Here is a 16,947-nt window from a genome sequence, read left to right on the forward strand (position 1 = left end):
TTGTAAACAGCGACTCCTACAGTTCGGTCGGGGCGCCTGCACAGCGTGGGAGGGATCTGGAGGGAGGTAGTGTGACCTTCCACACGTTACACTCTCCCAGTGAGAGTCTGCGCTGCCAGGCTGGCTGCCGGCTGGCTGCACATGTGTCGGAGGAAAGCATGTTTGTGATAGTCTCCGGCCTCCCGGACCAACAGTAGGGTTTCAAGTTTCAAGTTTCTTTAATAGTTGTCATACAGAAGTACAGAATACTTTTGTACAAAATGCTTCTTACTGTTGCGCTCCAGAGACTGTGCAAGACAAGATAAGTATGAAATAAAAACATAGTAAAATTAGAAGTAAAAAAAAAGAGGTCACAGTGTTCAGTTTAGACATATGTACAATGTTCGATGCAGAATAGACGTAGTTACCATACAATATACAATACTGTGCAGTGTACTAATATACAATACTATATAGTGCAAGGCAGAAATGGAGAAATGGGACGAGGTGCAATTTAGGTACAATTCACAGTAGGTGTACGAGTTGTAGTGCAAATCCTTTATCAATAAATATAAAGTGTAAGTTTGTTTGTGTGATCTAAAGTGTGGAGAGTGGGTGCTGCAGTGTGTTGTTTGTTTGAGTGAGTGTGTGCGTGTGGGTGTGTGTGCTGTGTGCATTTGATGGTTGTTGCATAGTGATTATTGTTCGTTTAGCGATTATTGTTCGTTTAGCAGCCTGATGGCCTGGGGATAGAAGCTTCTTCTGAGTCTTTCTGTGCTCGCCTTAAGACTCCGGTATCGCTTGCCTGACCGCAGCAGTTCAAAGAGGCAGTTGTTCGGGTGGCTCGAGTCCTTAATAATTCTCTTAGCCTTCCCCTTGCACCGCTTGTTGTAAATGTTCTGGAGGGTGGGAAGCCCCCCTCCAATTGTGCGTTCGGCTGAACGTGTCACTCTTTGTAGTCTGCTACGGTCTTGTGCAGTGCTATTCCCAAACCAGGAGGTGATGTTGCCGGTCAGGATGCTCTCTATTGTACATGAGTAGAAGTTCCTAAGGATCTTCTGACTGACTTGGAACTTCCTTAGGCGCCTGAGGAAGTAGAGGCGTTGTCGTGCCTTCTTCACAACACTGTCAATGTGTGTGGTCCATGTCAAGTCCTCGGATATGTGGGCTCCGAGGTACTTGAAACTGTTCACTCTCTCAACCGGTGCCCCGTCGATGCTGAGGGGGCTGTAGTCCTTGACCCCCGACCTCCTGAAGTCCACAATCATCTCTTTTGTTTTGCTGACGTTCTGGGGGGGGAAAAGATAAGAAAAATAAGAAAAAGAAACATAGGCCTGGGTTGTTTTTATTTCTGTTAGCGCCGCGGATATAAGAAAGAGGTCTTTAAAGCTGAGTCAATGTTGATGGTTTTGTTGAACATTTGTATTTCACAAGAGATAAACTGTATTCAAAGATCAAAGAAAGCTATTAAAATAGTCTTTAAATCTAAATATACTTTCTTTGTGTTGATTCTACATTAATTCCATGATTTTACTCAAGTAAATATCTGTTACAAGCTTCGGTCTTAAGTAGAACAATTTGATTTTTTTATCTAGATTAATATAGATTAATTACAGAAAATTGTGAGATTAATTAGTATTTTTTTTTATCTATTGACAGCACTAGTTCCAACTCAAGTACAACACTAGAATATAACCTCCTTTCATATCTCAGTATCTCATCCACTCTCACACAGCACTGCTTCTCTTGACGGCACCTGCTCAGGAAACTACATATCCCAAGATGCAGTGGTGCAGGTGGGCCGGCAACTGGAAATCGTACCTACCGAGACAGGTAAAAGGGGTGTGTCCTACCGTGTTCTATTCATCCAAGTGTGAGTAGGGGAAAGGTTGCTGTAGCAGAGAGCAGATATAGAGAGGCAGTATAGAGGGCATTAGTACAGACAGACCACTGTTGTTCAACGGCAGACAACTGTTCCTAAAGAATGTGGTTGATATGTGTAATGTAAAAAAAATCATAAAATAAATAAAAATAGACGCAAAGTCTGGATGAAGAAACTGGACGTGTTGACTTTTGATGTGTTGCGCAAGAGAAGTGTAAACGTGACAGAATCTCCTGGGAGCGTCTCTCTGAGGTATTATTATTCTGTGGCATGTGAGGGCTGTGGTGATGAACACACCTGTGGAGGAGTTGCCTGTACCTCCGTACATAACGCCGACAGGAGAAGGAAGACAGTCCCGGAATAGTTGTTCTGGGTTCAGGGTTGTTGGACTTTAAACTGGGGAGGGGACAGATTCAGTTGGACAGACATCATTTGTCCATTTTTATTAGTATTTTCTTTCCTCCTGGATGCTGTCGTTGCCAAGATGTCACGTGGCTCTTGTCCTCTGAGCAGACCAGTCCTCTCTGCGATGGTGTCAACACTACTACTGCTCTAGAAGACACTACCAGTCCTCTCTGCGATGGTGTCAACACTACTACTGCTCTAGAAGACACTACCAGTCCTCTCTGCGATGGTGTCAACACTACTACTGCTCTAGAAGACACTACCAGTCCTCTCTGCGATGGTGTCAACACTACTACTGCTCTGGAAGACACTACTGTTTACATAAACAGACACGATCCTTAGTGACACAATTTTAATGCCAAAAGAACCAGTTCCGTTTGCTACGGGGCAAATGAACCATCACCAATTTGAAGAAAGTGGGTCTTAACCCCCCCTTCAATTGTTGTCGGAACGCCCTTCAATGCTTTAATGCTTGATACAAATGTTTTGCTTTGATTAATAACCATTGTATGTCATTTTGTAATTGCTTTTACTCTGCGTTTCCTGTTTTTATCTTATTTTAACTTGACTTTATAGTGCTGCCTACTTGTTTTTATCTTTGTTTTATCTTTGTGTTATTCTATCTCTTTTAGTTGTATACTCGACGTCACTGTAAATGAGGGAAACCTCTGTGTCCCTCAAGTTTCAATAGGTTAAATGAACGAGATCCAGGCTGGTATAGATATAGACTGGTTGCAGATATTGTGAGCCGTGTTATGTGGTGGTCCTGAGCAGCTGTAGAGACGCTGGCTCAGTGATACTCAGAGCAAGGAGACCTGAGACCTGCTGCTCCTCACAGCTCCTCCTCCTCAGATCCTCCTCCTCACAGCCAGGATACCTGCTCCTCCTCACAGCTCTTCCTCACAGCCAGGATACCTGCTCCTCCTCACAGCTCCTCCTCACAGCCAGGACACCTGCTCCTCCTGACAGCTCCTCCTCACAGCCAGGACACCTGCTCCTCCTCACAGCTCCTCTTCACAGCCAGGATACCTGCTCCTCCTCACAGCTCTTCCTCACAGCCAGGATACCTGCTCCTCCTCACAGCTCCTCTTCACAGCCAGGATACCTGCTTCTCCTCACAGCTCTTCCTCACAGCCAGGATACCTGCTCCTCCTCAGAGCCTCTTCCTCACAGCCAGGATACCTGCTCCTCCTCACAGCCAGGATACCTGCTCCTCCTCACAGCTCTTCCTCACAGCCAGGATACCTGCTCCTCCTCACAGCTCCTCCTCACAGCCAGGATACCTGCTCCTCCTCACAGCTCCTCCTCACAGCCAGGACACCTGCTCCTCCTCACAGCTCCTCCTCACAGCCAGGATACCTGCTCCTCCTCACAGCTCCTCCTCACAGCCAGGATACCTGCTCCTCCTCACAGCTCCTCTTCACAGCCAGGACACCTGCTCCTCCTCACAGCCAGGATACCTGCTCCTCCTCACAGCTCCTCCTCACAGCCAGGATACCTGCTCCTCCTCACAGCTCCTCTTCACAGCCAGGACACCTGCTCCTCCTCACAGCCAGGATACCTGCTCCTCCTCACAGCTCCTCCTCACAGCCAGGATACCTGCTCCTCCTCACAGCTCCTCTTCACAGCCAGGACACCTGCTCCTCCTCACAGCCAGGATACCTGCTCCTCCTCACAGCTCCTCCTCACAGCCAGGATACCTGCTCCTCCTCACAGCTCCTCTTCACAGCCAGGACACCTGCTCCTTCTCACAGCCTCCTCCTCACAGCTCCTCCTCACAGCGCCTCCTTACAGCCTCATCACAGCCAGGAGACACAGGAGAAGAGGAGGGTATCGTCTCTGAACCTGTGTCCCTCCACTCGACTCCAACTGCTGGCCTCAGCGTCTCCTTGTGTCCTCTCTCCTTGTGTCCTCAGCGTCTCCTTGTGTCCTCAGCGTCTCCTTGCGTCCTCTCTCCCACCATGCAGCCCGCAGGCCCGGAGCACGACGACTCCTTCGACTTCCTCTTCAAGATCGTCCTGGTTGGGGACTCGGACGTGGGGAAGACATGCGTGGTGCAGAGCTTCAAGTCCGGAGCGTTTGTGGAGAAACAACAAAACACCATCGGAGTTGACTTCACCGTCCGTAACCTGGACATAGACGGCAAGAAGGTCAAGGTACGTGATGGAGGGGGGGGGTCCTGAGGGAGAGATACAAGGTCAACAGCGGGGTTCAACCAAGGTAGTACCAACTAATTACACAGTAGGGTCCAAGCAGTGTTGTAATTACACAGCAGGGTCCAAACAGTGTTGTAATTACACAGTAGGGTCCAAGTAGTGTTGTAATTACACAGTAGGGTCCAAGCAGTTTTGTAATTACACAGTAGGGTCCAAACAGTGTTGTAATTACACAGTGGGGTCCAATAGTGTTGTAATTACACAGTAGGGTCCAAGCAGTGTTGTAATTACACAGTAGGGTCCAAACAGTGTTGTAATTACACAGTAGGGTCCAAACAGTGTTGTAATTACACAGTAGGGTCCAATAGTTTTGTAATTACACAGTGGGGTCCAATAGTGTTGTAATTACACAGTAGGGTCCAAACAGTGTTGTAATTACACAGTGGGGTCCAATAGTGTTGTAATTACACAGTAGGGTCCAAGCAGTGTTGTAATTACACAGTAGGGTCCAAACAGTGTTGTAATTACACAGTAGGGTCCAAACAGTGTTGTAATTACACAGTAGGGTCCAAGCAGTGTTGTAATTACACAGTGGGGTCCAAGTAGTGTTGCAATTACACAGTAGTGTCCAAGCAGTGTTGTAATTACACAGTAGGGTCCAAGCAGTGTTGTAATTACACAGTAGGGTCCAAGCAGTGTTGTAATTACACAGCAGGGTCCAAGCAGTGTTGTAATTACACAGTATGGTCCAAGTATTGTTGTAATTACACAGTGGGGTTCAGTGTTGTAATTGCCTATATTACTACCTACTATGCTAATAGGGAGGTGTAGTGGTTACGTCATTGCTGCTTTTCCGTGTTCCACCATCTGTCCAATGCAATGTATTTCCCCATTGCCCATTTCTAAATCGTCTCGTTTAAAACAAATAAAGCATGAACATTTGCATGGTGTACCTTTCTGTGCGTATTCATCCACAATCTATAGCTCAACATGAAAATATTCGCAATTAATCATAAATAAAAATCAACCATTTTATTTCAACCAAAAAGGCTTAAACAATAATGTTAGTGATAGAAGGGAACTCATTTTGTGCAAAATGGAAAGCTTTTCAATTTCCATGCAGCAGAATTGTTACAATAGCCGATAATCCATTTTCCCAATGATAAATCCCTATACGGGTGGACCTCGTGGGCGGTCCAAAGCGACGTCAGGCTACACCTCCCTATATGTCTTACTACTATACTACTATAGACTGGAGACTGTAGCACGGTTTGACGAGCAGTCGAGCAATGTCACTTAGCTGTCAGAGTTGTACCCTTCCTGCTGACCTAACGTACAGTAAGTCACTTTGGAGAATAGTGTTCAGCTAAATGACTAAATGTAAATGTAAATATAATTATTACACAGCGGGGTCCAAGACGTGTCATTAAAGTTACTTAGCACCTTATAAGAGTCATGCACATTTTAATTTCAAGTAAAAATTGAATTCAGCAGTGTGTGTTGATTCCTCTCCAACAGGAAGGGAGATAAGAACACTGTATATCGCACTCTGAGTCACGTGCCTTTCAAACAGGAAGGGAGATAAGAACACATGTATATCACCCTCTGACTCACCTTTCAAACAACTCCTGAGCCGCCATCACTTCCTATCAGTTTAGCCTTTCAAAGAAAAAGGAGTGGCATGATATTACTTTCAAATAATATCAGTGTGTGTGCGTGTGTGTGTGTGTGTGTGTGTGTGTGTGTGTGTGTGTGTGTGTGTGTGTGTGTGTGTGTGTGTGTGTGTGTGTGTGTGTGTGTGTGTGTGTGTGTGTGTGTGTGTGTGTGTGTGTGTGTGTGTGTGTGTGTGTGAGCTCTGATTGTGTGCGCCCTGCCCTGAGTGGAGGATACTATACCTCTGTCTGTTAGATCATACAAAGGAATGACCACTTGTCAACAATAGTTAAGAGGATTATTGAGTAAAAAGTATTTGTTCTGTTACATCATCTTTGTCGACATCTTGGTAGGCAAACAACAGGTGACATGTGATCAGCTGTGGCCAATGAGCTGTGTTTACGGTACTGTGCCATGAGCAAGGCACTGCTCCAGTGGTCAACAGGGTCAGACTGGACCATGAGCAAGGCACTGCTCCAGTGCTCGACAGTGTCAGACTGTGGTTGTACTGGGCAGCTCCTAGTGGTCAACAGTGTCAGTCTGTGGTTGTACTGAGCAGCTCCTAGTGGTCAACAGTGTCAGACTGTGGTTGTACTGGGCAGCTCCTAGTGGTCAACAGTGTCAGACTGTGGTTGTACTGGGCAGCTCCTAGTGGTCAACAGTGTCAGACTGTGGTTGTACTGGGCAGCTCCCAGGTGTGAATGTGTGGAACTGTGTGAGTGTGAAGCAGGGTCCAAAACAGCATCCATCCTCAGCAAGCCTACCCTGGTAAATAATTGTAAATGCATGATATCAGTACAATCAGTTTGAGTATATTCATTAATTTATGACCACTTCAAATGCACCACAGTTAAACCCAGTCTCTAACTAGTTGAGCCATATTGGAGTGTGTGTCCAGTACAACCACCGTCTCTAACTAGTTGAGCCATATTGGAGTGTGTGTCCAGTACAACCACAGTCTCTAACTAGTTGAGCCATATTGGAGTGTGTGTCCAGTACAACCACCCTCTCTAACTAGTTGAGCCATATTGAAGTGTGTCCCCAGTACAACCACCCTCTCTAACTAGTTGAGCCATATTGGAGTGTGTCCCCAGTACAACCACCCTCTCTAACTAGTTGAGCCATATTGGAGTGTGTGTCCAGTACAACCACAGTCTCTAACTAGTTGAGCCATATTGGAGTGTGTGTCCACTCCAGTACAACCACAGTCTCTAACTAGTTGAGCCATATTGGAGTGTGTGTCCAGTACAACCACAGTCTCTAACTAGTTGAGCCATATTGGAGTGTGTGTCCAGTACAACCACCGTCTCTAACTAGAGCAGTTGCTGCCGACACTTTCACAATGGGTAGAGGGACTCGAACTGGCGACCTTAAAACCACAAGCTGCATCTCTAACCTTTAGTCTACTGCTTCTCTTTAGGCTGGTAACAACTAAGCTCAAAAAAAAAAAAAAACGATTGTACATTTTTGTAATATTCACATACATAGATTAAATGTGCTATAGATAAAAAAAAAAGTATAGAGTAATAATCAAAAAGATGTAATATATCCACACATTTAGAACGGTGCAGAATAAAAGTATTGCTTTCCCCCCAATAAAATATTTATGAATGAATTTATCATTTACATTTTTTTGGCTGTGTTATCTATAAGCACCTTTAAGAGTTTGTAGTTTTAGATGTATAATATGCTTTTTGTATCTTTCTCAACTAATCATACATTAAAATATAGGTATATTTTACTGTATACAAACCACATCATCAGAAAACATAAAATAAACTAGATTTAGACATATCTCCAATACTATGTTTTGAAATTTGGAGTTGAGGAAATATCCTATTGTGTATACTTGGATTACAGATTGAGCCTTTGCAAATAAACGTGTCCTTTTAGGGGTTTGAACCAACAACCTTCCCTGATTTGATTTGACAAATTAAGAATACAAATTAAATAATGTAGGCAAACATATTATGACAACAGCCCAAAAGCACTGAAAATATTAGCATTTAAACTAAAGAAACAGAAAGAAAAAACTGCAATAGCCACTATTATGGATAACAACTCCACATATAAGAGGGGGAAATCGAAAATAGCATTATGTTTTAAGGATTATTATCAAAACCTCTACACTCCAGAAGTAATAGGTGTGGACCCACAGAAAATTAAACAATACCTAGATATTTTAAACCTTCCCACAGTGTCCGTTAAACAAAATAATGAATTAGTACAACCAATAGTAGAGACAGAAATCCTAAAGGTCATCCAGAAGGGTAAACCGGGAAAAAGTCCTGGAAGTGATGGATTTACTTACGAATTCTACAGGGAGTTTAGATACCTAGTTACTCCCATCTTATGTAGAGTTTTTAATGAGATCCTACAAACAGGAAACTGGCCGGACACATGGAATTCTGCCATCATTACTGTTATACCTAAAGAAGGAAAAGACCCGACAGACTGTGCATCGTATAGACCAATATCGCTCTTAAATGTAGATCAAAAATTATTCACATCAATTATAGCAACCAGACTCTCACATATACTACCTAATATAATTAACTTGGACCAAACAGGATTAGTTAAAGATCGTCTCCTAAGCGACAATGTGCGGCGTACTCTTAATATCATTGATTATGCAGTACAAACAAAGCAACAAATGCTGACATTGACATTAGATGCTGAAAAAGCCTTTGATCGGGTGTCATGGCCCTTCATATTTGGAGTATGTGAGAATTTTGGATTCCACCAAACTTTTATTAAATTGATTAAGGGAATATATAAAGAACCTAACGCAAGAGTAAGAGTGAATGGGACACTCTCTACGAAATTTATTTTAAAAAGGGGGACAAGACAAGGGGACCCATTATCGCCCCAAATATTTGCCTTATGCATAGAACCCTTAGCCGAAAGCATAAGGAAAAATATGAGGATAAAAGGTCTCACAATAAAGGAAGATGAACATAAACTAGCACTGTACGCGGACGACATCATAGTGTATCTTACAGATATATATATTTCACTACCGGAGTTACTCGATGAAATTACAAACTATGGAGTTCTGTCTGGATATAAGCTTAATTTAAATAAAACTGAAGCTATGGAAGTAGGTGACCACTTGGAGAAAGACTTCAAAAAACAGTTTAACTTTAAATGGGACCGAAACAAAGTGAGATATCTGGGAATAACTATACCTAATAACCTAGACAATCTACATCAGTGTAATTATGGAAGTTTGGAGAACTCTGTAAAGGAAGATCTGAATAGGTGGAAAATTGTACCTCTCACTTTATTTGAAAAAATTAATATTATTAAAATGAACATCTTGCCACGTTTTCTATTTTTATTCCAAAACATGCCATTATACATAACACCTAAATGTTTCAACGTTTGGGAGGGGCTGCTGAGAAAATCTATATGGGATGAAAAGAAACCTAGAGTCAAACTCAAAATCTTGCAACAAAAAAAAGAAGGAGGGGGACTAGCATTACCAAATTTAATTAATTATTATTACGCAGCACAGGTAAAACCGATTCTAATATGGATGAAAAACGAGATGAGACCCAAATGGAAGTCAATTGAGTTGAATCTAGTGGAATCACTCAGCACATTGATCTTCTCCAGATATAAAAAAGCACAGATCAAAATACGCAATTACTCTATATATAACACATTTAAAATCTGGAGGGAAATATGTAAAATAAATAAAATTAAGGAACAAGAAATTATCTGCTTAAGACAAATAGCATGGGACCCAGATTTTTCTCCAAACAGTATTGACGGTTTTTTTAAGACATGGGAAGCTAAGGGCCTCATACGTTTCTATCAAATGTACAATGAAGGAGTGGATTCTTTTGAAAATGTAGCTAATAAATATGCCTGTCCTAGTAATCACTTTCACCGATACCTGCAAGTAAGAAGCTACTTAAGAGAAAAAGTCCAAATTAAAACTCTTGAAGATCTCCACCCCCTACTGAAATACATGATAAAGACTCAACAAAGCCATAACCTCACAAATACAACTGGACAAATTTACAAAATGCTCCAAGAAAACAAAATTGAAGATTTAAGCTATATTAAAAATAAATGGGAGAAGGAACTGAAAACAAACATACCAGATAAGGAGTGGAATCAAAGCTTTAAAGATATCTTCCATTACATAAAATCACCCTTTTGGCAGGAGTATGCTTGGAAAATAAATATGAGGTACTTTAGAACACCATTGAGTATGTCCAAATACGCACAAAATGATCCCGGCTGCTGGAGGGAGTGTGGGGAGAAGAATGCTGACCATACACATATTTTCTTTACATGTAAAAAAATTCAAATCTACTGGTCAGATATTCTAGACATAATGGAACAGATGTTTAAGGAAGTGGGTATAGAAAAACATGATATACTCTTAGGAACACGCCCCAAAAACCTACAAAAAGAAGAACTATACCTTTTTTTTATTTTGAGAGCTGCAGCACTTAAACAAATTACAAGAGCTTGGAAAAAACTTGAACCCCCGAAAGTAAACAAATGGTTAGAAACTGTAGAGGACATATATAGTATGGAAAAGGTAACCTACAAAATCAATAAGAATGAAAATATGCTGGGAAAAAGATGGGGTCTCTTTAAACTATGGAGGGGTACTAGTTGACAGACAGATCAGTCTTTAAGGAAGATTTTAAGTAACAGGAAACAGTGATGATCTACTGATCAATTGTTGGGGAACACCCCTTAGGCCTACAGCTACTGTATACCTACAATGAAAATTCAAGCCTTTTTACTTATTATTATTATTTTATTTAAATTTTTAGTTTTTTGGTTGGTTTCTTTTTTCTATTAATTTCTTATTTGTTTGCTGTTATTATTGTTGTTGTTGTTGTTTGTTGTTTTTCTTGTGTGTGTGTGGGGACGGGTAGGGATGGATGTTGGATGTGTGCCGGTCCGGGATCTATGCTGGTGCTCGCCCCTTTGTTTGTGTTTTCGTCTCCTGTTTTTTGTATGGGTGATGGGTACAAAAAAAAAAAAAAAAAGTGTCAAGATTTGGAATATGCGTATGTACATTTGTGTGGGTATGTACGTATGTAGGTATGGACAGGTGCAGTTGTGTATGTGTATGTGGGTACACTTACTATACCTAAATGTAAAATGTTTTTGTTTGACACAATAAAGTATAAAAAAAAAAAAAGAATACACAAATTGGTATGCATACAAATCAGGATTACGCAAAAAAAGTTAAACGTATTTCCACTGCGGTCCTTAGGGCCACGGCAGCGAGCACTGTAGTGGGAAACTTGTATACAATTGTTGATTCATTGATATCCTACAAATATCACATCTCAATAAAAACATTATAATAAGCATAATAAAAACAATTCAGGTCAAACAAAAGCAGACATTGGATTGTAAAGTATCTGCCTCAGGAGCCTGGGGACTCTTATCCTAACCTGCCTCAGGAGCCTGGGGACTCTTATCCTAACCTGCCTCAGGAGCCTGGGGACTCTTATCCTAACCTGCCTCAGGAGCCTGGGGACTCTTATCCTAACCTGCCTCAGGAGTCTGGGGACTCTTATCCTACGCTGCCCGCGTGTATACCTTCCGCAACGGAATTTGGTTTCCGGGTTCCAGAGCAAGCGGCCACGGACTCGCTCGCTTCCTCAGTTTATACGCATGGAAGTATTGACTGAATGAATGAATGCATGAATGAAAACTTTATTTAACAGATTGCAGAATGGGTACAATACAGTACGGCTCAATACACACAATTGTTAAGGGGATGCAGACCTGAGAAAGACGTTTGTCTTGTTTACATCAGGGTCCCCCATTTTTTATTCATATAGAACGACTACGCCGTAACAAATCATTAAAAAATATATACCGTTAACTGGAATATGTTGTGCCTTTACACATATGTTGGATTATGTAATTGGTTTGTCATGACAAACAAATAAAAAAATTGCGATTTACCCGCTGGCTACAACAACACTCAGTGACTGCATGTAGTCAGAGTCAGAGCTCAGCGAGGGGGTATTCATCAGACAAATCGGAACCGGGGATTCGGCTCCCATCAGTCGGGCAAGAACTGCGGGTTTTCAGCCTCTCCCCTCTCTCCTGGAGCTTAAGGGGGAGCTTAGTACGCCTGCCTCTGAGGAGGTGGCTACAACATCAACACACAGTGACTACATGCAGTCACTGTGTGTTGTTGTAGCCAGCGGGTAAATCGCGATTTTTTTATTTGTTTGTCATGACAAACCAATTACATAATCCAACATATGTGTAAAGGCACAACATATTCCAGTTAACGGTATATTTTTTTAATGATTTGTTACGGCGTAGTCGTTCTATATGAATTGAAAATGGGGGACCCTGATGTAAACAAGACAAACGTCTTTCTCTGGTCTGCATCCCCTTAACAATTGTGTGTATTGAGCCGTACTGTATTGTACCCATTCTGCAATCTGTTAAATAAAGTTTTCATTCATTCATTCATTCATTCATTCATTCATTCATTCATTCATTCATTCATTCATTCATTCATTCATTCATTCATTCAGTCAATACTTCCATGCGCATAAATTGAGGAAGCAAGCGAGTCCGCGGCCGCTCACTCTGGCTGCCGTGGCAGCGGCAGCGCTGGATAGGGGGGCGGGTCACGTGGCGGTCGCGGCCAATCAGAGGAACCCGGAAACCGAATTCCGTTGCGGAAGGTATACACGCAACCTGCCCCTCGTCCCCCTCTTTAGCTGCACTTTAGTCACCTGAGCAATTTTGATGGTATTCGGAATGTTGTTCCATTCTCCACTCCCTGTGTAAAGAAACGTACTTCTGGCTAGTTTGCTTTTGTGGTTAGGAACTTTCAGATCTGCTACACCCTCTCAGTCATTACTCAAATATAAGGTGATACATAAATATAAAACCTCATTATTATCCTAATTATATTTTATCTATATCATAACTGTATTCAAATAGTGAATTTTTTTAATTTATAAATAAACAAGTATGAAACGTTTGTAACCTTTGCTAAATGATGTACTGAATTATGTTTATTTTTTGTATTTTTTTTGTGTGTAAATAATGTAATGTAAAAAGGGTAGGCAATTATAAGCCTCGGCTTCAGCCTACACCTTTTCGGTCATTTTTTATTTGTATATTTTTTTTATGTTCTTCTACTATGCTTTGTAAAAGAAGACCGAAATAAATTCATTCATTCAGTCATTCAGTCATGTATGGTGTGTTGATGATGACAGATGCAGGTCTGGGACACGGCGGGGCAGGAGCGCTTCAGGACCGTCACCCAGAGTTATTACCGCAGCGCCCACGGGGCCATGGTGGCCTATGACATCACCCGCCGAACGACCTTTGACTCCGTTCCTCACTGGATCCAGGAAGTGGAGCAGCATGGAGCCGCCAGCGTTGTGCTCATACTGATCGGTGGGTAATGGGGCTGTCACTTTAACAAAAAATCAAATTCAATATTCGTCGCAGAATTGTAGACAAGTTCGAATTCGAAATCCAATTTCAGTGTAAAAATAAATAATAATAAACTAAGCCTAAAAAAAAGTCTAAGCTATTTAAAAAATATATATAAGTTTTGGCTACTTTTTTTTTACCATGGTATGTTTGGTATCATTATTTTCAGCACAGTCTCACCTATATCCTATATGACCTGCCCGTTCTTTTTTTAAATAATAATATTAATAATAAATAAATACAAATTTATAATAATATTATTATTATAATTATTAAAAAAAAAATCTTTTCGATTTTCTCTCTTCAAGTTCAAATCTCGTGTTTTTATGTAATGTGACAGCCCTAGTGGGTAGTGGAGCAGCATGGAGCCCCCAGCCTGGCACTCATACTGATGGGAGGGTAGTGGAGCCCCCAGCCTGGCACTCATACTGATGGGAGGGTAGTGGAGCCTCCAGCCTGGCACTCATACTGATGGGTGGGTAGTGGAGCAGCATGGAGCCCCCAGCTTGGCGCTCATACTGATGGGAGGGTAGTGGAGCCCCCAGCCTGGCGCTCATACTGATGGGAGGGTAGTGGAGCCTCCAGCCTGGCGCTCATACTGATGGGAGGGTAGTGGAGCCCCCAGCCTGGTGCTCATACTGATGGGAGGGTAGTGGAGCCCCCAGCCTGGTGCTCATACTGATGGGAGGGTAGTGGAGCCCCCAGCCTGGTGCTCATACTGATGGGAGGGTAGTGGAGCCCCCAGCCTGGGGAGGGTAGTGGAGCCCCCAGCCTGGTCACCTATATCTTATATGACCTGCCCGTTCTTTTTTTAAATAATAATATTAATAATAAATAAATACAAATTTATAATAATATTATTATTATAATTATTAAAAAAAAAATCTTTTCGATTTTCTCTCTTCAAGTTCAAATCTCGTGTTTTTATGTAATGTGACAGCCCTAGTGGGTAGTGGAGCAGCATGGAGCCCCCAGCCTGGCACTCATACTGATGGGAGGGTAGTGGAGCCCCCAGCCTGGCACTCATACTGATGGGAGGGTAGTGGAGCCCCCAGCCTGGCACTCATACTGATGGGAGGGTAGTGGAGCCTCCAGCCTGGCGCTCATACTGATGGGTGGGTAGTGGAGCAGCATGGAGCCCCCAGCTTGGCGCTCATACTGATGGGAGGGTAGTGGAGCCCCCAGCCTGGCGCTCATACTGATGGGAGGGTAGTGGAGCCTCCAGCCTGGCGCTCATACTGATGGGAGGGTAGTGGAGCCCCCAGCCTGGTGCTCATACTGATGGGAGGGTAGTGGAGCCCCCAGCCTGGTATTCATACTGATGGGAGGGTAGTGGAGCCCCCAGCCTGGTGCTCATACTGATGGGAGGGTAGTGGAGCCCCCAGCCTGGCGCTCATACTGATAGGTGGGTAGTGGAGCAGCATGGAGCCCCCAGCCTGGCGCTCATACTGATAGGTGGGTAGTGGAGCAGCATGGAGCCCCCAGCCTGGTGCTCATACGACGGGGACGGGGCGGATTATGAAGAAGTTTATTCCAAACTGAGATATCCACCGTTTATAAGATCGGACACATTTAAAGGAACACGCTAACATTATGCACTTACCGTACTTCTCCAGAGTCAGACAAGAAGATAGATACCAATTTGCTCTGCGTTCAGTAGAGGTAATTGGTATAATATAATATAATATATTATATTATATTATAATATAATATAATATAATATAATATAGAACATAGTATTCTATCAGGGTATAATATAATATAATATAATATTGCACATAGAACGTAGTATTCTATCAGGGTATAATATAATATAATATTGCACATAGAAGAACGTAGTATTCTATCAGGGTATAATATAATATAATATATAATATAATATTGCACATAGAACTTAGTATTCTATCAGGGTAATATAATATAATATTGCACATAGAAGAACGTAGTATTCTATCAGGGTATAATATAATATAATATATAATATAATATTGCACATAGAACATAGTATTCTATCAGGGTATAATATAATATTATATATAATATAATATTGCACATAGAACGTAGTATTCTATCAGGGTATAATATAATATTATATATAATATAATATTGCACATAGAACGTAGTATTCTATCGGGGTGTTTCTACATTTGACTTCAGGTAAAGTATTTGTGTCCTCCAGGTAACAAGTCGGACCTGCAGACCCGGAGGCAGGTGTTGTTTGAGGACGCCTGCACCCTGGCGGAGAACAGAGGCCTCCTGGCGGCGCTGGAGACCTCCGCCAAGCAGGCGCAGAACGTGGAGGCCGCATTCAGCCTCATGGCCCGGGAGCTGCTGGCGCGGAGCGGCATGGCGGTCTCAGACGACGCCTCCGCGGAGTCGCCTCAGTTCCTCCTCGGCGGCGACTCCCATCCTGTCCGCGGACCGCCGGCGCCGGAGGGGAGAGCGTGTGAATGTTGAGGGCCGCGCCGGCGGTGGTGACGCCACCCACCGGGGGACTGGTAGACGGACAGACCGGCGGTCAGAGACAAACGGAGTCTAACCAAGTCCTTCTCACTTCCCTGCTGCGTCACGTGACCTACGTGAGGCGCGGCATTAGCCTACTGGTCTAGCATGGTATGGTATGGTTGGGTTTGTGTCTCCATTAGCTATGTTCAGCCTGGCTGGGGCTAGCCATGGTCTAGCATGGTATGGTATGGTTGGGTTTGTGTCTCCATTAGCTATGTTCAGCCTGGCTGGGGCTAGCCATGGTCTAGCATGGTATAGTATGGTTGGGTTTGTGTCTCCATTAGCTATGTTCAGCCTGGCTGGGGCTAGCCATGGTCTAGCATGGTATAGTATGGTTGGGTTTGTGTCTCCATTAGCTATGTTCAGCCTGGCTGGGGCTAGCCATGGTCTAGCATGGTATAGTATGGTTGGGTTTGTGTCTCCATTAGCTATGTTCAGCCTGGCTGGGGCTAGCCATGGTCTAGCATGGTATGGTATGGTTGGGTTTGTGTCTCCATTGCGTTTCTCGTAAACTCTCCGGTTGCTAGGCGACCTTTCAAAATTCACACCACCAACTGTGGTACACAAGCTAAACCCTGATGATACAACAGTCTCATCCAAGGTCCAGCCGGGTCTGGCCAGGTTGTGAACGGTGTTTGTCTCAGTCGGGCTCCAGCCAGGTTTGTCCAGGTTCTAAAGACAATGGAAACGCTCACTGTGTGCCAGACAGGCCACCGCTCGGCTAAACCCTGGCTGGCGGAGACGAGGCACAATTTCCTCCATTCTCATGTTCAATCAAACGGTAACCCAATCCTTCAACGCCTGACGTCTGTTTCATATGGTAAACCTTGTGACTTGCAGAAGGAGTGATCGGAGTTCATGAATGGGTTGGTGTACCTAGTAAAGTTAACGGATGACTGAAAACGCTTAGAA

The 16,947-nt window shown here is 43.1% G+C and overlaps 1 protein-coding gene across 1 annotated transcript; it reads left to right on the forward strand.

The window, feature by feature from the left end:
• Positions 1 to 1,752: 1,752 nt before the first annotated feature.
• On the forward strand, positions 1,753 to 15,987 carry rab19 (RAB19, member RAS oncogene family; the record flags this gene model as incomplete). The annotated part of the gene is made up of 4 exons (XM_084335138.1): positions 1,753 to 1,812; positions 4,234 to 4,422; positions 13,308 to 13,491; positions 15,710 to 15,987. Exons 1-4 carry the CDS (start codon positions 1,762 to 1,764, stop codon positions 15,985 to 15,987), a joined length of 702 nt encoding a protein of 233 aa, XP_084191264.1. The 5' UTR covers positions 1,753 to 1,761.
• Positions 15,988 to 16,947: the final 960 nt, after the last annotated feature.

This window comes from Notolepis coatsorum (genome assembly GCF_963971535.1).
Source record: "Notolepis coatsorum genome assembly, chromosome: 18".
NCBI classification, from domain to species: Eukaryota; Metazoa; Chordata; class Actinopteri; order Aulopiformes; family Paralepididae; genus Notolepis; species Notolepis coatsorum.